The 22,428-nt window shown below is 49.1% G+C and overlaps 1 protein-coding gene across 1 annotated transcript in view; it reads right to left on the bottom strand.

Moving 5' to 3' along the window:
* Positions 1 to 3,369: 3,369 nt before the first annotated feature.
* FRMPD3 (FERM and PDZ domain containing 3) overlaps positions 3,370 to 22,428 on the bottom strand; it is an 80,127-nt gene continuing 61,068 nt past the window's right edge. Inside the window, exons 13-15 of the mRNA XM_061135884.1 lie at positions 20,401 to 20,545; positions 8,758 to 9,579; positions 3,370 to 7,179 (exon numbers count right to left, since the gene is read on the bottom strand). Of these exons, the coding sequence (XP_060991867.1) occupies positions 4,226 to 7,179; positions 8,758 to 9,579; positions 20,401 to 20,545 (3,921 nt within the window). The 3' untranslated portion in view covers positions 3,370 to 4,225. The remainder of the gene's footprint in view (positions 7,180 to 8,757; positions 9,580 to 20,400; positions 20,546 to 22,428) is intronic.

The raw sequence follows: 22,428 nt of genomic DNA, 5'->3' as shown, positions 1-22,428 counted from the left end.
GTGTGGGCCGTGATTGTGAGTGGGAAGCAGAAACCCAAAGTGAAACAAGAAATTCTGTACCTGTGAGAAGTCAGGCCTCCATGGTTTCCATATAATGGTTGCTCCCAGCAAGTCAGGGCATTGAAACCAAGAAACCCATCTGGAATCCAGGACATTTTGCCCAGACCTGAGACTGAACCCTCAGGGGTCATTTCTTCTGAAGACACACACTCACAGTCTGGCTCCCAGCCTGACAGGATGCGGCATGGGATGGAGTTAGTACTCCCATCCTAGTGGCTCTTTGGAGAAATTTGATCCTTAGACAGAAAATCATGCCCCTTCCTAGTGCTGGTAGCCGATCCTCTCCTGCCCCTTTGGCAGAAGAAGTTCTGGCTCAGGCAGGCCCTTGCAATTCATTGTTGATGAAATTGCCTATGATCCACAGTGTCTTGATAGCAGTTTGGAAAAAAAATGTGACTGTGCCAACACCACAGGCATCCTGGGCCCACGCCAGTAGCCTGAACCCATTTTCCTCGAATGGCCTGAAGTTGGAAAGGCAGGAGTCAGGCTCTGGGGACTTGTATCAGGTACAGGATGGCTGGAGAGGATCAGCTTCCGGCTCTAGTTCAGGCCAAAGATGGTGAGGAAGGTGCTGGTGGGGAGAAGCCTGTGCCAACCCCCACCCAGGTCTCCCAGCTATTGCAGAGAACCATCCCAGGTCAGGAGAAAAGGAGCCCATTGAGCACCTCAGGGGAGTTTGTGAAGCTTTTGGAAAGTAACTGGTGAAACTCAGCTCTGAGTCTGTGGGACACTTTTCCTAGTTGGCACAAAGGTATCTCATAGACTTGTGGGGACCTGTGATTACCACAAGGACCCAGAACAGGAGAAACAGAATCAGCACCCACCATTAGGTATCTGAAAAACCAGAGAAGTTAGTTCTGCTTAGAGTCCTGCTGCTTCTATTGTAGAAAATACCCCTCTCCCTAGAAATTGCCAGAGGCCATTGCAAAATGTGTAATGGACATGACTCCTCATCTTTGATAGGAGGATGCCAGGCTGCTGGGCCTTGTCCAACTGCACTGACTGGGGTTAGCCATTCCCAGAGAAAGGGCCTTTTTCATGAGGGTCAGAGGTCTGGCAGGACTCTCTCACAGCAGTCATCTCATTCAACACATTCATTCAACAAATATTTATTGAACACCTATTATGTGCCAGGCAGGTACTGTGTGGGTGCATACCCAGACTATAGAACTGAATAAGAAATGCTTTCTGACTATAAGGAGCTATTGGTGTGGTACAGGACTGCAAGTTTCTGGACTGTCCAATCAGGTCATTTAGAGTGGTGGCAGGCCTCTGTTCACACTGGGACTGACTTCAAGAGTCCCAACCTTGATGTCATGGGATGTATCCCTTGCCGGTATTTCCCCAAAGAGTTCTGCCACCAGGTCACCCTGGGTGGCCTCCCACATGCAGAGCCACCCAGCCTGACTGTGCTGTCTCTGGCTCCTCCTCCATGCTTGGCTTCCAAACCACTTTAGCCATGACCTTTGCAAACATGAGAAAAAGCATCTGTGCCCAAGCTTTGGGAGGAAGTGACTCATTAGGGCTACTGTACACAGTTGTATAGGATGTACACTCGGCCAGAGAAGCAAGTGGGGCTGAAATTACCAAGCTATGTGTCCAAAGGCCTAGCATCACCCAGAGGACTAGGCCTGTCCCCCTCCCCCCAATTCATCATGGCAGGTGGATGCAGCAGGGAGAAACTTTTCCTAGTTGGCACAAATGTATCTCATAGACCTGTGGGACCTGTGATTACCACAAGGACCCAGAACAGGAGAAATAGAATTGCTGCCCCCCATTAGGTAACTCTCTGAAAAACCAGAGAAGTCAGCTCTGCTTAGGGTCCTGTTGCTTCTATTGTGTGGAAATACCCCTGTCCCTAGAAACTGCCAGAGGCCATTGCAAAGGATTGGCTAGCTTTAACTACAGGCTAGTTCTGAGGTAACTGGGAGCAGTTTCAGAGGAAGAGGCCCCATTTCCCAAAGCAACTTGAAAGCTGACCTAAATCTCTATCTTCCAACTCCCAGGCTGTCCAGTGCTCTCCGCACGGAGCACATGGTGTTTCTGTGCTACCCTTGCCCAGTCAGTTCTGAGCTGGCAGCCATGGTGGCCAGTTGAGCCAAAGGTCCCAGGGTCAAGTGAAAGGAGTACAGTACCCAACTCCTGTGACCAACAGGAGACTTCTAAGAGGGGCAAAGGGGAGGCTGGAAGAGCAAGGTTCTCAGCTCTCCTTGTCTACCGGGGCCCAGATAGATGGGTGAGGGGCCCAGTGGGAGCATTCAGAGGGTTGCCAGCAACCAACAATTCAAGGACACAAGGACTTCCACACAGAGGCACTGCAAAGACTTATTGGGATAGTAAGATGAATAGATTTAATCATTCTTGTTTGAAAAACAAGACATAAATTAGTATATATATAGAATTTATATATTTTATGTAGTATATATACTATATACAGACATTAGAAAATGTGTCCTCTCCATGAGGTTGAGGGAGAGGTGAAGGATGGTGGTGGAATGAATGACACAGGCGGGCCCTAAGTGGTGAAGAGGCAGGATCAAAAGGTTGGGAGAAGAGGGAGACCATGTCAGCACGCAGGCTCACAGTGGTCGTGGGGGCAAGGGTTCCCCACCTGGCTGCATCTCTGGCCCATTAAACAACTTGGTCCTGTGGGAGGAGAGGCAAGGAAGAGGAGGGCGCTGGCTTCTGCAGAACGAGCTCCCCTAATCCTTGCCGGGAAGAATTGCCACTCAGGGGGTCTTTTATCACACTCGGGGGTACCAAGGACAGGTGGGGGTTGAGCACAGTGTACATCTTTATAAAACTCACATAAGAACGGGAGGTTTCACATGAGCCTCTCACAGAACGATGAATGAGGCAGACACAGGGCACAAGCATGTGGGGAATATGGAGAGGTGCATGAGAAGCAATCTATACAGAAGAAACATTGGCTTTCTTTGTTCCCTACAATGGGCAATTAGTAGGGACTCCGTGTCTTCACTCCCAGGAACACTGTGGGGGGACGGTGACGGCAGCAGATGTGTGTCAAGAAGAATGCGAAACAGTGTGAATTCCCTTCCAGATGACTCCGGGGGAGGGGAGAGAGAGAGAGAGAAAGGGGGAGAGAGAGGTGCAGGACTGCACCGGGTAAGGCGCTCAGCTTCTTTTCTTAGAGAGACAAATCCACAGGGTCAATACACAGCCAAAAGCATATACTCAGGATTAACATATCACGCTAGCTTCCAGAAGTTTAAGATATAGTCATCGACACCCCCCACCCCCGACCCCCTGCCCCCCACCCCCCACCCCCCACCCCCAATCTGTAGCTAAGTCGGACTCCTAAGGACAGTCTGTCTGGTAGAGAGATGTTGAGAGGAGTCGCATGCTGGCCGCGACAGCCCCTGTGCTGGGCCGGGCTGGGCAGGGCGGGCTCCGAGGCCTGCACTGGGTCTCCCCAGGGCAGATGCGGTCACCAGGTACCTTACCCAGGACGAGCGGGGTAATCCCAGATGCCTGCTCCCTAGTGGACTGAGCTGCCCTGCCCATCAGCAAGGGACAGGGCACTTTGGGGATGGCTGGTGTGGAGCTACTGGGCCCAGGGGCGAGCGCTCCCAAGGCTGCCAGCCTGTAGAGCTGGCCGCCAGCAGCCCAGAGCGGCTGTTTTCTGCAGACCCACCACCTGGGCACCAGCCCTCAGGGTGGCTACTGCCGAGTGAGTGAGAGCTTGGGCACATCTGGGCCGTGTGCCCTCTCCCTTCCGCTTGCTCGGCACCGCTGTGGCCCTGGAGGGGAACAGGTGCCAAGAGGAGCTCGAGACCCATGGGCTTCAGGCCTGCCTCCCTCTGACTCCCACGATGGAGCAGGAAGTGGACCTGACGTCACGTCTCGGCCCTAGAGAAGAGAGAAAATACAGCTCTGTGATGGGCGTAGTGACGGGGTGGGGGGGCCGTGGCCCTCACAGTGACGCCCAGAGGCCAGGGAAGGGGCGAGGATACTCAGGGTGGCAGCTGCCTGGAGCCCTCAGGGACAGCCTCCAATCCAGGGACTTGTCAGTCCCTGGAGACTGAGGGCTCAGGGGGGCCCTGACTGGCCCAGCGGACACATATACTCACCACAAGATGCAAAGACCACAAAGCTCAAACCTGGGGCCACGGTTGGAGAAGGGGGGCAGGCCTGGGCAGATGGCCTACTTAATAAGGGTCTTTAAGGAGTGGGTGAATGTGCTCATAACAGTCGCTGAAGTTGGGGAGCCCGGTGGGTGGCCCCCAGCTGCCCCCATAACTGTTGCTGCCTGCTGTTGCTGCTGCTGCTGCTGGTTAAGGTTCCGGGCAGTGGACTCCTCAGCTGCACGCAGCAGGAAGGTGTAGTTCCTCACCACCTCTTCTACCTTGGCCAGCAGCTCCTGGCGCTGGGCCTCAGAGCGCACGATGAACACCAGCCGCACGAAGGTCTCAATGAGGCTGCTCAGCACCTGGAAGCTGCCCGTGATGGCCGCCAGCATGTGCGTGGGGCTCTTGTCCACGTTGGCCACGCGGCGGCAGGAGGCCCGGAGCTCCTTGAACTTGAGAGCCAGCTCCAGTTTGTATTCAGAGATCTGGGAGACGTAGGGCTTGGGGGCGCGGGCCTCAGGACTGGCCACACACTGCCGTAGGACCGTCAGCAGCTCATTGGTGTCCAGCCGGGCAGCCAGGAAGCCGTCGGGCAGGCCATAGGCATGGGCCCGCAGGGCATTGATCTTGGCCAGGCTTCCCTCGAAGGTGGACACCCGCAGGTCGATCTCCTGGGTGCGGGATGCCTCGGGGCTGCTGCTGCTGCAGGTGGCGGCATCCAACACCTGCAGGGTCCTGCTCACCACGGGTACTACCTGCTCGTCCAGCTTCATGCCGGGCAGGATCTTCATGGGGATGGAGTAGGAGAGCTCGTCCTTGCCATCGCTGGCGTCATCTGCCATGTCGCACTTGCGGTAGTAGAAGCAGTAGCGGATGGAGCAGCACTTGCCACTCTCACTGTCCTCATCCAGCTCCACGGGCTTCCGATACACCTCTTCTGGCAGTGAGAACACGGCCATCTGTCGGGGCCCTTTGGTCTCAGGGGCGACATGGACGTAGGAGGGGTCTCCCAAGGTCGGGGACTCCAGCGACTTGCTTTTGGGACCCACGCCTAGGGGGAGGCCCGCCTCTACCTCCTTGGCCTCCCTGGGCAGCATGCCCAGGGGTGGGTGCGGGTAGATGTCTGAGGTCAGTGAGGCCCTGTCACCCTGGTCCAGCTCACTGATGCTGTAGCGGCGCATCAGTTTCCTGTAGTTGGGAGCTCCGAGACACTCACCCCCGGAGGCACACGTGGTCAGGCAAGAAACACCACTCTCAGGGTCCGATCGGCACTCTCGGGACTCCAGGCTGGTGGAGCGGATGCGCCTGACACTGGTGGGGGTGTCAAGGCTCAAGCCTGGGCCGGCCTCTGGCTGCCTCTGGGTAGGGGGGACCCTGTCCCGATCCTTCCCCCGGAGGCTGGGCACTGGCGTCTGGGGAGCCTGAGGCCGGGACCCCCTGCACATGCGCTTGCAATCGCAGCTGCGCCTCTGCTCACGGGACATGCCAGGTCCCTGCTGCACAGGGCTGCTGCGGAGCTGGCAGCTGCAGCGGCCTGGCGCTGGAGGTTGCAGGTACTCGGCACCCGGCAGCTCCCCCTGGCTTGGCGGCTTGAGGAGTTCCTCGAGGAACTCCAGCTCATACTGCTTCACCTTCTGCAGCTGGGCCTGCCGCTCATCGGTCTCCTTCTTCTGGCGTGTTGGGAAGGTGGCAGAGAATAAATTACGGAGCCGGAAAGGACCCCGGGAAGATTTGGGCTTGGCAGGGCCTTCGGAGGCTGAGTGGGCTCCATCCAGGGTGGTTTCAATCTTTCTGGAGGGCATAGTGCTCACCTGCCGGCTGGCGGCTTGAGGCCTCAGTGGGCTTTGGCCTCGTGGCGGGCAGCTGGGGCTCTGCAGAACCATGGGGTAGCTAACTCGGGGAACCAGGCTGGCCTCCTCAAGTTTGCTGCTTTGGGGGGTGCTCTCCAGCTGCCCCTTCTCCCCATGGCCAGAGATGGTGCCCTGTTTGTGCACAGAAGGTTTGGTACCCTCGGGCCCGCTCTTGCCTGCCACCTCCCCAGTACCTTGCTTGCCTGCTGACTCTCGACTCGCTCGAGACAGATAGGTTTTGGTAGGGAAATTTTGAACAGGCAGCCTGTCCTCTTGTGGGGAGAGGTGCAGGCTCTCAGCTCGGCTGCCTGTGGGTGCTCTGGAGCTGGAAGAGACCTCTGGGCTCAGCTGCTGCTGGGAACCGCGAGAGGTCTCTGGAGCACCGGGGCTCATTTTGAACTTCAGATTCTTAGTGGCACTGCCACTCATTGTGCTAATTTCTGGCCTTACTAGGCTGACCTCTGACCTCCCCATGCTCGCCTCTAGCCTTCTCTCCCCACTGCTGGGGGTGTTCCCCAAGGCTCCAGCAGGGGCAGGTAGGCTCTTAGTGTGAACCACCTGCTGTAGGGCAGCTGAGATGATGGCTGGGGTCACGCTGCCCTTTGGGTCCAGGATAAGCTTGGGGCTCAACCTGACCTCCTTGGGCAGATTCTCCCTTAGCTCAGAGACCTGCTCTTCACTAAGGGATGGCGTGGCCGCCCTCAGTGACATCTCTAGGCCTGCCCTAGTGTGGCCAGGCCCTTTGTCCTCAGGAACTGGAGACAGCAGGCTCAGATTCTTCGGTTCGCTCAGCTGTGGGGACAGTGCTGGGTGCACTGCCAGGGTGTACATTCGCTCACGCTGTGGCTGGGCCTCCGATGGGGGCAGCTTCCTCCGAGCGCCTGGGGGACCGGGACTCTGGCCTGCAACCACTGGCTGGAGGGATGGGTTGGGATCTGGGCGCCCGAGAGAATAAGGGGCCGTGAGAACAGCCTGGGCCGCACAACTCTGGATCCGGAAGGGCAGGTCCTTGCGGGCCAGGAGGCTGTCCTTGTTGAGGTGCTGGGCCAGGAAGTAAGTGGTATTCTGGTGCTGCTTCATGGCTGACATCATCTCTGACATGTCTGTGAGCTCTGAAGAATTGGTCTCATGGCCCGAGTCCAGTGATGATTCAGGGGTGATTGTGGCCAGCACAATCAGACCTGGAAGGACAGGAAGAGGGGTCTTCAGCACTTACTCAGGTCAAGTCCTTTCTGATCATATGTAGACGGTCTGTGAGGGTCAAAGTTAGTCAATAGGATTTCAAGCTGGGAAAATCCAGTCAGCCCTGGGGGACCTGCAGGGCTGAGGGTGTGAAGCGGGGAGGGGAGGGGACAAAGAGGCAAGCTGGGAGAGGGGTAATGAAGGGCTGGAATCCAAAGAGAAACAAAAGAGGCCAGAGAGAAGATCTGGGCAGTTTGATGGCAAATTAACATGCAAATCACAGGCAACATAACATGCTAATCATCACTATTTTTAGACTCAACAGCCTAGGAAATTTTTGTTAATTGTCCTGAAGAGAGCTGACAAAGAGAGCTCCCTCTCTCTGGCACTCCTCATTTGGTCAGACTGGCCTACTGTCCCCTCAGCTGAGACCATTTAGCAGACCTTGGCCTCTCTCTGGCTACCACACGGGCCTCTAGCCTGGGAGCAGCTAGTGCTTGGAGCTCCAGACTCTGAGTAGAGAGTCATGCTAGGCCTAGGGGCCAAACACATAGGGGCTGCCCAACACCAAGGATGCTCTTACAGACAAAAAAGGCACGTGCTTGCCCTGGTCAGCTAGGCTCCCTCTGACCCCAGTAGCTTCACTTTCTGTCCACACTTTTCCTTGCCTCACATGCTTTCCCATATGCCTTCTTCCTCCCTATTTCTTTCCTTTCACTACAGCACTGACCTCTTTTAGGCATATGTGTATGGAAGGATGTACATGTGACTATGGGTGCATGTCAGACATGTGGGCTTGTTTATAAGATGGATGTATGTGGGTCTATAACAGGGAATAGCATGCCTGTTGTATGGCTTGCCTGCCAAATAATAACAATGACTACGACTTACTGAATCCCTACTATGTACTAGGAAGTTTTTATGTATTTTGCAGGAATGATCTCAATTTAATCCTCACAACACCCCTATGAGATAGGACTGTTGTTCTCAAATCCATTTAAGATGACGAAAGTGAGGCTCAGAGAAGGTTAAGTGCCTTGGAAAAGCAAAGGTGACACTGAAAAATGGTGAAGGAGCCAGGACTTGGGTGCATCTGACTGAGAGCCAAAACTCTGAGGCAAGATAAAGGCCTTAGCCCTGAGCAGTGATGGCTCCTGGTTCCTCTGATCCCAGGTCCCTATGTGGTTAGTTGGTCATTTTGTTTTTCTTCCAGACACATGCATGCTGGATGCTCCTTGCCTGTCTTCTATCTCTCTCACAATTTTGCTCTGATCCTCCATTCTGGCCTGGCTCCGTAGCTGTCACGGCCCCAATCCCTGGAGTCCATCCGCAAGACATTTCCAAAGCGATGGGATGGTGAGAGCCAGACCTGTAGCGGGGGCTGAGCAGAAGCTCCCTGTCACAGCATCATTGCTCCCCCAACCCTATCTGAACTGCCTCTGGGCCATCCACTGCCCTGACACATCACGCTGACTTTGACCTTTGCTTGGGAGGAAGAAATGTCACCAAGAAGAAATTGGCCCTGCCTGGCCAGGACAAGGAAGGGGAGGCAAGAGAGAGGAGGAACGGGCTGTTACCTGCAGTCTGTGGGGGTGGGGGATGTGGTCCATCCTCTGAGGCTGCCAGGGCTTCCAGAGCCTGCAGAGTGGACACCAGGGCATCATCTAGCTCCTGGGCATGATCTCGGACTGTCCGGGTCTGCACGCTGTCAATCAGTGTCACTGGAATCTCATCGTACAAGAGCCCCCGCAGGTGGCGTCCTTGCTCCTGGCTCTGGGCAGCCCGGCGCTTGGGGTCATCCTCATCAGAACTGTTGTCTCGGAAACCAGGAGGTGGGGCAGCGATGGCAGGCAACAGCGAAGTGCTCTCATCTTCTTCCTCTTCCTCCTCCTCACTCCCGGGGGGTGGGAGGGACATCAAGTCCACCATATTGTCACGAGAGGAGCCAGACCTCCCACCTTTTCGAGGGCCCAGCTGCTCCTGGAGTTTGGCTTTGCAAGAGTCACAGTAGAAGTTCAGGGCTTCAGCCCCAAGGGAATTGTCCAAGGTGTAGGAGCGGGCCCTGCTGGCACAGGGCTCGTGGTCTAGGCTAGCTGCATCAAAGTCATCGGGGATCGCCTCATAACCTTGGCCAGAGCTCTTGGACGTGGGGTCAGACTTGGTCCGGGGCCTGGTCTCCTCAAAAAAGATTAAGTTTTCATTGACATCCATCCGGCTTTCCTGTTCCTTCCTTTGTTCCCGCATGTGGAGGTAGCAAAAGCTGACAAGCTCAGAGTCGGCAGGTGGGGGCGTGCAGCGGCTCGACTTCCTGGGGCTGGTGCCCACGCTGCCCACATAACTACTCTCCTTTTTCCCCAGGTGGCCCCCAGTGACAGGGCGGTGGGCGCTGTGCATGTAATCTAAACCCAGAAAGAGAATCAACAGATGAGTCCTGGTGCTGAGGACTGTGGCTGAGTTCACTTGGCGTCTCGGGCCTGGGTCTCTGGTGCCCAGCTGGGTGGTGGGTACTAAGAGAGAGCATGATTTGGCTGCTAGAGATGAGGGAAGGGGCAGCCAGGCTGCTACTGACCCTGAAAGTAGAGTGAGTAGAAATGAATGGCCTGGGTGGCTAAGAGCCCCAAGGTATGAGGGCAATGGGGGCCCCCATGGGGAGCCTTTTCTGCAATGGGAAAAGGCATGGGGTGAGGTGGGGTGGGGGTGAACACCTTGGTGTCTGGGCAGAGCTGGACTCTTACATGGGTATGTGTCTGGTCCAAGAGTCAGCTGTACGGGTGAGGTTTGTTTCATGTTCCTTCGGAACTGTCACTGTCTCCAACCCCACTCTATTCAGAGCCTGTGTTATACCTGTGTGATGGTGTATCTCTTCTAGCAGAAGGAAATGAATCTGACAAGTTAGTAGTGCTTTAGTGAGAAAGTGTATAACAGGTAGTACAATTCCAAGAGTGTGTATTTCAAAGAGGATGGTCAATGGAGGGCACCTAAAAGAACAGAGCTCTAATAGTAGAATTTGGGGCATCTGAATGTGTCAAGCATATGAGAGAGATGCTGGCATGTACATTATTTGGGAGGAGAGTAGGGGGAGCATTTTTTTCAGTTCCTCAAATCACATCACTTCTCTGTATTCATACAGGGCTAGTCTGCCTGCACTACGTACATGTGGCAAAATATTCTAGTCAAGTATTTTTTTTTCCCTGACCATGCCTCACTTAAGAGGGATCTTAGTTCTCTGACCAGGGATGGAACCCAAGCCCCATGCATTGGAAGCACAGAGTCTTAACCACTGGACTGCCATGGAAGTCCGCTACCAAATGTAATTTAGAGACAGTAATTGCAGGAGGAGTTCAGAGGAGAGAGAGAGCCCTTCAGTCTAGAATGATCAGAGAAGACTTTCACAGAGGAGAGTTAACAATGGTAAGTGTGTAGATTTGGAGATTATTCATAGCAAATGCTTTCTTTCTGAATGGCTTCTCTCTTTTAGTCTGTTTTTTGGGCCCCTTCCCATGTTACTTGTGAGAATATACTCCAACAATGCCATTTCCTTTGCTATCAGCAGACAGACCGATGGCAAACACTAACTTAGGCTAAGGCTATATACATGATCCCATTTAATCCTCACAACAACCCAATGAGGTAGGTGCTATCATTATCCCCATTTTACAGAGAAAGAAACTGATCCATTCATTTTGTGACTTAACCAAGGTCACATGAGTTGTAAATAGCAGTCTGGATTTTTTTTTTTTTTTTTTTTTTTTGGTTATGCTACATAGCTTTTGGGGTCTTAGTTTCCCAACAAGAGATTGAACGCAGGACCTTGGCAGTGAAAGCTCAGAGTCTTAACCATTGGACCAGCTGGGAATTCCCTTGCAGTCTGTATTTGAGCCCAGGTTTGAGAGACTACAAAGCCTATGTATTTTTGTTTGTTTTTTCCTTAAACTTTTAATTTTATGTTGAAGTATAGCCAGTTAACAATGTTGTGATAGTTTCACTTGGACAGCAAAGGGATTCAGCCATATTTATATGTGTATCAAAGCTAGTGGAGGTGATGGAATTCCAGTTGAGCTATTTCAAATCCTAAAAGATGATGCTGTGAAAGTGCTGCACTCAATATGTCAGCAAATTTGGAAAAGTCAGCAGTGGCCACAGGACTGGAAAAGGTCAGTTTTCATTCCAATCCCAAAGAAAGGCAATGCCAAAGAATGCTCAAACTACCACACAACTGCACTCATCTCACACGGTAGTAAAGTATTGTTCAAAATTCTCCAAGCTAGGCTTCAGCAACACATGAACCTTGAACTTCCAGATGTTCAAGTTGGTTTTAGAAAAGGCAGAGGAACCAGAGATCAAACTGCCAACATCTGCTGGATCATCAAAAAAGCAAGAGAGTTCCAGAAAAACATCTATTTCTGCTTTATTGACTATGACAAAGCCTTTGACTGTGTGGATCACAATAAACTGTGGAAAATTTGGAAAGAGATGGGAATACCAGACCATCTGACTTGCCTCTTGAGAAACATGTATGTAGGTCAGGAAGCAACAGTTAGAGCTGGACATGGAACAACAGACTGTTTCCAAATAGGAAAAGGAGTACGTCAAGGCTGTATATTGTCACTCTGTTTATTTAACTTATATGCATAGTACATCATGAGAAATGCTGGGCTGGAAGAAGCACAAACTGGAATCAAGATTGCCGGGAGAAATATCAATAACCTCAGATATGCAGATGACACCACCCTTATCGCAGAAAGCAAAAAAGAACTAAAGAGCCTCTTGATGAAAGTGAAAGAGGAGAGTGAAAAAGTTGGCTTAAAGCTCAACATTCAGAAAACTAAGATCATGGCATCTGGTCCCATCACTTCATAGCAAATAGATGGGGAAACAGTGGAAACAGTGGCTGACTTTATTTTTGGGGGCTCCAAAATCACTGCAGGTGGTGATTGCAGCCATGAAATTAAAACATGCTTACTCCTTGGAAGGAAAGTTATGACCAACCTAGACAGCATATTAGAAAGCAGAGATATTACTTTGCCAACAAAGGTCCGTCTAGTCAAGGCTATGGTTTTTCCAGTAGTCATGTATGGATGTGAGAGTTGGACTATAAAGAAAGCTGAACACTGAAGAATTGATGCTTTTGAACTGTGGTGTTGGAGAAGACTCTTGAGTCCCTTGGACTGCAAGGAGATCCAACCAGTCCATCCTAAAGGAGATCAGTCCTGGGTGTTCATTGGAAGGACTGATGTTGAAGCTGAAACTCCAATACTTTGGCCACCTGGTGCGAAGAGCTGACTCATTGGAAAAGACCCTGATGCTGGGAAAGATTGAGGGCAGGAGGAGAAGGGGACGACAGAGGATGAGATGGTTGGATGGCATCACTGACTCAATGGACATGAGTTTGGGTGAACTCTGGGAGTTGGTGATGGACAGGGAGGCCTGGCATACTGTGGTTCATGGGGTCCCAAAGAGTCGGACACAACTGAGCGACTGAATTGAAATGAACTGAACTGATTTTTTCCCCAAACTCTCCTCCCATCCAGGCTGTCATATAACTATACAAAGCCTATGTTTTTAACCATTACCCTATAGTTCATCATGGTGGTCTGGATGCTGGGGAAAAAAACACAAAACTTCCAAATGCCTTTCAGATTCCAGTTTGATGGGGGCAATGCATCAGTGTTACTTTTCACTAGAGCTTACAGCCATCACAAAAACGTGATGCTGTCACTTAACAATGGAGCCCCAAAATACATGAAGCAAAACCTGATTGAATTGAAAAGATTAAAATACAATTCAACTGTGATAGCTGGAGACTTCAATACCCTACTTTCAATAATGGATAGAACAACTAGGCAGAAGATCAGTGAAGAAATAGAGGACCTGAACAGCACCATAAACCAATTAGACCTAACAGAAATCTATAGAATATGTCATTTAACAATAGCAGAATATACACTCTTCTTAAGTACACCTGGAACATTCTCCAGGACAGACCATGTATTAGGTCATAAAATAAACCTCAACAAATTTAAAAGGAATGAAATCTTATAAAGTATGTTTTTTGAGCACAACAAAATTAAAATAGAAAAAAATAATAACAGAAAGAAATTTGGGAAATTCACATGTACATGGAAATTAAATTAAACATTTCTAAATAACCAATGGGTCAGAAAAGAAATCACAAGGGAACTTGGAAAATACTTTGACATGGATGAAAATGAAGATACAATGCATGAACACTTATGAGATCTAACTAACGTAGGGTTTAGAGGGAAATTTATAAATACCTAGATTTAAAAAGAAAAAAGATTTCATATCAGTAACCTGACATTCCACCTTACAAAACTTGAAGAAGAGCAAAGTATGGGAATTCCTTGGCAAGCCAGTGGTTAGGCCATGGCACTTTCACTGCCATCGCTTGGGATCAATCCGTGGTGGGGAAACTAAGATCCTGCAAGCCACAAGGCATAGACAAAATAAACCCCAAACAAAGAAACAAAAGCAGTGAACTAAACTCAAAACAAGAAGAAGGAAAGAAACAGTAGAGAGGACAGAAAAATAGAGAAACATCAGTGAAACTAAAAGTTGGTTCTTTGAAAAGATCAATAATACCAACAAACTTTTAGCTGTACAGACCAAGCTAAAAAGAGAGACAATTCAAATTATTAAAATCAGGAGTGATAGAAGGGACATTACTACTGGCTTTCCAGGAATAGAATCATTTATAAGGTGAATATTTTGAATAAGCTTATGCCAGCAAATTAGACAACCTAAGATAAAATGGACAAATTCCTAGAAATACACCAATTACCAAAACTGAATTAGAAGATAGAAAATCTAAATAGGCCAATAGCAGGAAGATAAACTGAATCAGTAATTAACTCCCCCCAAATTAATCAAGTCAATCATTGTCAGTCAGTCCAGGCCCAAAATGGCTTCACTGGTGAATTTCATAAAGTGCTCAAAGAAGTAATTTACAGTAATTCTTCACAAATCCTTCTAAGAAATGATAAGGAACGGATACTTCTCAGCTCATTTTACAGTTGTCAATATTACCTTGATACTAAAATCAGACAAAAACATCACACAAGAGAACTACAGACCAATATTCCTTATGAATATAGATATAAAATATAATATAGTCCTCAACAAAATACTAGCAATCAGAATCCAGCAACATATATCAAGAATTACACATCATGCCCAAGAGGGATTTATTGCAGGAATGCAACACTGGTTTAACATCTGAAAATCAATGAATGTAATACACCATGTTAATAGAATAGAGGACAAAAACCACATGATCATCTCAATAGACAAAGAAAAATCATCTGACAAAGTCTGACATCTTTCATGATAAAAGTCAACAAGATAGCAATAAAAGGGAATGTCTTCAACATGATAAAGGTTAACTGTGAAAAACCAAAGTTATTTTCATACTTGATGGTGAAAGACTGAAAGCTTCCCCCTAAAATAAGGAAAAAATCCAGGATTTCTACTTTCACCACTTCTATTCAACATCATACTTGGATTTCTAGCCAGGACAATTGGTAAAATGAAATACAGTCATCCAGATTGGAAAGAAAGAAGTAAAACTATCTCTATTTGTAGATCTTATATATAGAAAATCCCAAGGAATCCACTAATAAACTATTAGAACTAATAAACAATCTCAGCAAGACATCCCTGGCAGTCCAGTGGCTAAGACTGTGCTTCCACTGCAGGGGGCATGGGTTCCATCCCTGGCTGGGGAACTAAGATCCTGCATGCCACATGGTGCAGCCAGAAAAACAAAAAGAGAAAAGCCCAATACCAGCAAGATATATAGTATAAACACTTAATATACAAAAATCAAGTGTATGTTTATGCAGTAGCAGTAAATAGTGTGATAATAAAATTAGGAAACAATTCTATTTACAATAGCATCAAAAATAATATACTTAAGTATAAATTTAATAAAAGAAGCACAAGAATTATACACTGAAAACTACAAAACATTTGTGAAAGAAATTGAAGATTTAAATAAATGGAAAGATATTGTGTGTTCAGGGACTGGAAGACTTAATATTGCTAATATAGCAATACTTCCCAAGTTGATCTATAGAGTCAACACAGTCCCTATCAGAATTCTAGCTGACTTTGTAGAAGTGAAGTGAAAGTCACTCAGTCACATCTGACTCTTTGCGACCCCATGGACTTCTCCAGGCAAGAATACTGCAGTGGGTTGCTGTTCCCGTCTCCAGGGGATCTTTCCAACCCAGGGATCGAACCCAGGTCTCCAGCATTGCAGGTAGATTCTTTACCAGCTGAGCCACAAGTAGAAATTGACAGGCTAAATAGAAACTGACAAGCTAATTCAAAAATTCACATGGAATCACAAGATCCAGAATAACCGAAACAATCATAAAAAGAACAAAGTAGGAGGACTCATGTCCTGATTTTAAAACTCACTACGAAGCAATGGTAATTAAAACTGTGGTACTGGCATAAGCTTAGACATTATTGGTCATATGGAATAGAACTGAGAGTCCAGAAAAAAAAATCCCTTTTTTATGGTCAAATAGGCCAATTTAAGAGCTTCCCTGGTGGCTCAGTAGTAAAAAAAATTCTGCCTGCCAATGGAGAAGACGTGAGTTGGATCCCTGGGTCGGGAAGATCCCCTGGAGAAGGGCATGGCAACCCACTCCAGTATTCTTGCCTGGAGAATTCCCTGGACAGAGGAACCTGGTGGGCTACAGTCCATGGTGTTGAAAAGAGTTGGACATGACTGAGCACACACACACACATGCTGCCTCTCTAAACATATAGTCAATGTAACCATATTGAGTGGGTTCAATTTAGATCATAGTGGCTGACTCTAGGGAATTCTGGGTCAGCTGGAGGAATGGTATGTAATGACCTCTGTGCTTTAGGTAAGAAGTGCTCTAGGGGAGCCAGGAGCACGAACTAGCAGTTCAGGCGGTCTCTACCCACAGGCACTGTCCACAGGGCCCAGCCATGCACCAGATGCTAACTCCCTGGGAGGCAGATGAATAATCAGCATAGCCAGCCTGGCAACGAGCTGCCATCAGAGGTGGGTCCCAGGGGCATGTGCACTAAGCAGGTGGTGACTTCTCTCAGCCAAGGTCCTGACGTCCAAAGGTGGCTTCCCTGCTTGCAAGATGGAAACATCTCCCAGCACCAGGTTGTCAAGGCCAGGCGACACACAGCCTGCCACTTGGTGCTGTGATGTGCAGATCCAAGGAGCAGCATGGGGCTGTGTGGCAGAGACAGTATGCCTGGAAAAGCCCACATCTCTGGACAGAAGATTACAGATGCCAATAAAGTCAGCTATGGTATGCTGACGGCTGGGACAGCGTGCCTCTCAGACTGAATCTGCTGTAAATTGCTCATCAGCTTTCCCCAAGAGGGATGCCCTAGTCTAGCCCTCTGTACTCAGCTACTCTCAAGGGTGACTTAAATGCTTGCAAAGAAATAGGATGGTGATTCAGCTGTGCTCTGCTTAGTCGCTCAGTTGTGTCCGACTCTGCGACCCCATGGGCTGTAGCCTGCCAGGCTTCTCTGTCCATGGGGATTCTCCAGGCAAGAATACTGGAGTGGATTGCCATGCTCTCCTCCAGGGGATCTTCCCAACCCAGTAATTGAACCCAGGTCTCTCGTATTGGTGGCGGTTTGTTTACCGTCTGAGCCACCAGGGAAGCCTGGTGATCCAACTAGATCACTATATAAGTATATGTGTGTATGTGTGCTCAGTTGTGTTCAACCCTCTGCGACCCCATAGACTGTAGCCTGCCAGGCTCATCTGTCCACGGACTTCTCCAAGAAAGCATACTGGAATAGGTTGCTATTTCCTCCTCCAGGGGATCTTTGTGACCCAAGGACCAAACCTGCATCTCTTGCATCTCCTGCATTGGCAGGCGGGTTCTTTGCCTATATATGCTCAAGCATATCACACACACACACACACAGAGCAGGATGTTGACTTAGCTAGCCTCACTATATTCTACAGTCCAATAATCATTACTGGTTATAATAATGACCTAGAGGCTTTGGAATAAGTTTATGTTCTTTCTGACTCATCATTAAAAAAGCCTGTTATGTTCAATCCAGCTTTAGCACTCTGTGCATATTGTGGAGTTTTAACTTCATGAAAATCAGTAAGCCATGCATGGGCTATGTAGTAGCCATTAAGCATAATACTTGATTCACTAGACCAAACTGCTTTATAACCATGGAAGAAAATGTAGAGTGAGTTCCTCCAACTGTGGTCCCAGTTGAGGCCCCCAAACCTTATTTTCGTGGATTTTGCCAGGATACAAGGGAATTCAAGGCTGGAGAGAAAAGGTAGCTGCCTCTAGATTTCCCGTAGCCGGAGAACTGGCCTTTATCTGAGTCTTTCTCAAGCCCAGGTATTGTTCTGTTGTGTCAGCTGAATTTCCCCTAAATAAATGCAAAGGCAGTTACTGCACTGACATTATCCCTTTCATCATCTGTCCATATTCCCTCACTAGACTGTAAGCTTGGCGAGGACAAGGACCATGTCTGTTACTCCTGGCTCTATCCACACTTCCTGGCACATAGTGAATACTAGAGAGATAGTTGTTGAGTGAACAAATGAAATACCTCCTGTGGGGAAACTACTGATAAAACTCAAGAGGTAATCCCTTCCTTCCCACATCCCCATTTTCCTTTTTCATTCAGTCTCAGAGGAGAGGAGGTGCTTTCTCTTTTCTACTAGTGGGTTTAACAGCATCCTTTTGGCCCAGCCAGCTGAGAACTGAGTTGAGTTAGCTGGCAGTCAGTGACTGCTGAGGGACAAGAATAGAGAGCAGGCCAGGGAGACCAGGCCCTGAGTGGTCTGGAGCTTTGGTTCCTGAAGGTAAAGCCCAATTGAAGTTGGCAGGATTCCTTTTCCCTATAGGCCTTTGCTAAATAACACAGCGCTGGGCCTTCTGTTCTGAAATGAAAGTGCGGGCCAACAGAGGAAAGCCATCTCAGCTTTGTACCAGGGACTGATGGCCTCTCACTGTAACCTGGGCAGAGGGCTCCTCAGTGGTACCCACTGCTGTCTTTCTAGCCTGTCCTTGGGGCCAAGGGAGAAGAAGTGCACATCAGCCCCTGACAGGCAGAGCTGGGAGGCTCGCCCTATGCCACTGGCTGAGAACACTGGGTGGCTGCTGTTGATCCCAGCATCTGACAGTCCCAAAGGCCACACAACCAGACCCTGCTGTGGACTGTGTGCCTTGGGGAGGTGAAGCACTGCAAACAGCAGGGATACCACTGTGGTCTGTGTGGCTTGCACATGGACAAGTGAGGCCCTATGGTAGAGACCGCCTGGGCCTCCATCACTCTGCAGGTCCAAGGGGGCTCTCAGGAATCGGGGAAGGACCCAAAAGCCACGCCCAGTTTTTTTGAAACCTCTTTCCAGGCTGCAACACCTCCAATGAGAAATGGATTTGCCTTTGGAATAGCAGCAGGGTTGCAACATAAAATGTGCTCTGTGGGACTGCCAGGACACAGAAGCCTGTGCCGCTTACTTGGTGCCATTGTCCCCACAGCAAGAAGAGTACTTAAGGACAGCGCTGGCTAGGGTGGGATGACAGAAACACTTTGGCAGGCCGGGTGGGACTGGCAGAGTCACTCCCAGGGTCTTGTGAAAGTGGATCCCTTTAAACAACCGTCATTTCCACACCTGGTCCTCAGCTGGGTTCCAGGCTTTTCTTTCTGGCTTTCCTTTTCCATTTCTCCCTCTTGGTGCTGTTCAGTAAGAGGTATCACTGGATGTGACGACAGAGAGGAAGACCACAGGTGACACTGACAAGGTTAATGCTGGCCTTGGCATCCTTTGGCCGTCAGAGGTTTGATAGTGCAGACAGCTGCTCAGCCCCTCAGCTCCTTCTATTCTAAGTCAGTTCCTATGCTTCTCTATGTAGAACCTCCTTCATGTGCCTCAAGGCCACTGATCCTTTCCTACATCTGTGTTTGGTGGATTGCCTTCTAATTCCTCTGGACAGGGGCTTCCCTGGTGGTCCAGTGGCTAATACTCCGAGCTCCTAATGAAAGGGAGCCTGGGTTTGATCCCTGGCCAGGGGACTAGATCACACATACCGTAACTAAGAGTTCACATGCCACAACTTGAAAAAAAAAAAAAAAAGATCCTGCATGCCACACAAAGATGGAATATCCTGCATGCTGCAACTAAAACCTGGCACAGCCAAGTAAAATAATAGTAATTCCTGTGAACAATGTGATGAGATGTAAATACAGGCTTGTCACCATGTTCGTGATGAAGAGATCATGAAGTGAGAGGGTGGGTGTGGGTGTACACAGCCCACAGGCTGCTAGTTCATCCCCCAGAAGTGTGTTTCTACTCCTCGCTCTACATCACAGGTAACCATACTGCAAACCAAGATGGCCTTAAAGAGAAAAGAGACAAGCGGCAAGGCAAGCGGATGGAGCCGTCAGCATGTGAGGAGGACGACTCCTGGGCAGTCAGTCTCAACTTCCGCCTATGATGTTTGGGTGCTGGGACAAGGCAAGCCTCGGGTGTAATACATGGAATGTCTGTTCTTTGGGTCTCCTCCCTCTCCTCCTACTGTGGTTCAGGACAGCAGTATCTGGACTGGGCTGATCTGTCCTAAGGCCCCTATATGTCTCATCACCAGCATAGCTCTGGGTGATACACCGAGTTGCCTCACTGGGAAGCCTTCTGTTGGGGGGCAGCCCTTGACTCTATCTGATCCTAGTGATCATTCCCTCCTATCTCTGAGCCTCTTGCTGGGCTTGCATAGCCCTTCCTACTCCCACCTTCCATGGGCTCTTACTCCAGGTGGCTCTGTCAGTGCCCACTCTCATGAACAAAAGAAAGGTTTTAGCTTCATTTTCAACTGAGCCAGGACATCTGTGCATCTCTCCTAGATCACTGTACCTGTAAAGTTTTGCCTTAGGTCCCATGTGATTCTCCAATTGGTTCTATGAATTGCTCATTTGCTGTTTTTATGTTATGCTTGTTGACCAACTCAGACGCAATGCATTGTCACCAGCATCCTTTGTGGGACAGGCCCATATGAAGGCCAGCTGTCTTTTCCACTGGCTTGGGCCAGGTGAGACGCAGTGGTGTATCATGGGCTCCTGGTAAACCAGGAGCTTGAAGGAAGGGGTGAGCCTTCCTCCATGTCTGCAGGGTCCAAAGGGCCTCTGAGACATCGAAAACTCAGGCTGAGCCCTACCTGCCTTGATCATTGGAGGTGGAAGAGGCTGGCTGGCGGGCCTGGAGAAGACCATCTTCCTGGAATCCAGCAGGAGGCGGCAGTACCCCGCAATCAGGCAGGCAAAGTTGGTGGCTTCGGGCCACTCCATCAACAGCACCAGAGGCTGAGGGAGAGACAGGAGAAAACGTGAGGAGGCAGGAGGGAGGGGAACAGGTGCATGTCCAGGAGAACAACAGCAAAGATGAGATGACTTGCATAGTTATGAGAACATCCTTTCTGAACCCCACATTAAGGCACCTAGGCTGACAGATAATTTCTTCTGATTTGAGAATTTATTTATAGTCAACTCTTCCCCAGGTATCAAAACTAAATCAACCTTTAATTACACATTCAATGGACCACTTTTACTGAAACAGACTAAAATTATATAACATCACATGACTGCTGTGTGGCTGTTTGGGTTTATTGAGGCTCGGCAGATGGGCAAGCCTGCTGAGAGAACAAGGCTGAACCTGGGAGTCTATGCTAGGTTGGGGAAGATCCTTGACAGGAAGTTCCTCAAATGTATGAACTATCTCTTACTCAACTCTATAGCCTGCTATGAAACCCAGAACAGCTCCCTGGACATGGACACTCTGAGCAATCCAGTCCTCACTGTGTCTTCTGGGCCACAAAGTCTTTCTGGTCTGTAGTCCTGCTCAGACCTGCATGCTGTCCCCCCATTTTCCTCTATTTCCCAAAGTGCCCTCACAATGTTAACTGGTGCCACTTCAAAGAGTTCCTTGGTCAAATATGTACGTGAAACACTGAGTTAAACAAAGCTATGCACACAATTATACTTATGGGAATTCTCAGATCCTTTAATATATTAATGTGCACTGTGAAACTTCAAGAGGAGGGCTTTAATACTGCAACTTTTTCCAATTATTTGATTTAAAAAATCTATTTTTATAGAATATCTCATAGTAGTAGGGCTGCTTTTGGCAGAGGGTTGTTTCATTTAACCCACACTGGAAAATACTAGCATACTCTGTTGACTTCTGCTCCTGACCCTAAATCAGTCAAATTAATCTTGGGGTTAGCTAGCTGACTACTTCAAAGACCTGGCAATGATATATCAAAAAAACAAACAAAAAATCCCAAACCCAAAAAGCACCAACACCTTTCCCAGAAACCTTCCCAATATCTGTATTCTTCAAGTGTGGCTTGAAAATAAATTTGGGTCAGACTGAAGCCAGCCATGAGAGTATTTTCCCTGCCATAGGGAAGTGGCCTCCAGGTAGAGACCACTGAAGACTAGCTGAAGAGGAAGCCATGGGGTCATGCATCATCTTGTCTTTTGAGGGTTCTGGACCAAGCATTAAGAGCAAAAAGAATTAAGAGAAGGGAATGAGCCTCCTCTGACTAGTGAAGAAGCTACTGCAACAGTCCAGGTGAGGGGTGATTAGGACCCTATTAGGGGCTTCCTTGATAGCTCAGACAGTAAAGAATCTGCCTGCAATGCAGGAGACCTGGGTTCGATCCTGGGTCAGGAAGATCTCCTGGAGAAAGGAGTGGCTACCCATTCCAGTATTGTTGCCTGGAGAAACCCCAAGGACAGAGCAGCCTGGCGGGCTACAGTCCATGGGGTCACAGAGTCAGACACGAATGAGCGACTAACACTTCTACTTTGAGGGCAGTAGCAGTAAAAAGGCACATCACAAACACTTGATGGAACTTGGTCACCAACTTGACTAGCCCTATTTGGCTGGACCATTACCTTAGGAACAATTCTGAATCCAAACCAGCTCAGCTTTTAGCTAAAGTTGTACCAGTCAGTTTTCTTTGCTATCTCTCAGGATCCTGAAACATAGCTTGCATTGAATATTTTCAGTTCATATAGACCAGGGATTGGCAAACTTTTTCTGCGAAGGGCTAGATAGTAAATATTTTAGGCCTGGTGGGCCACACAGGCTGTGTTGCAGCTCTGCTATTACAATGTGAAAAAAGCCATAGATAATCTGTAGGCTAAACAAATGGGTGTGGTGGTCTTTTCCAAAAACTATT

The sequence above is a fragment of the Dama dama genome, chromosome X (assembly GCF_033118175.1).
Source record: "Dama dama isolate Ldn47 chromosome X, ASM3311817v1, whole genome shotgun sequence".
NCBI classification, from domain to species: Eukaryota; Metazoa; Chordata; class Mammalia; order Artiodactyla; family Cervidae; genus Dama; species Dama dama.
Note: the sequence above shows the minus strand (reverse complement) of the source record. Positions and strands in the feature narration are given on the sequence as shown.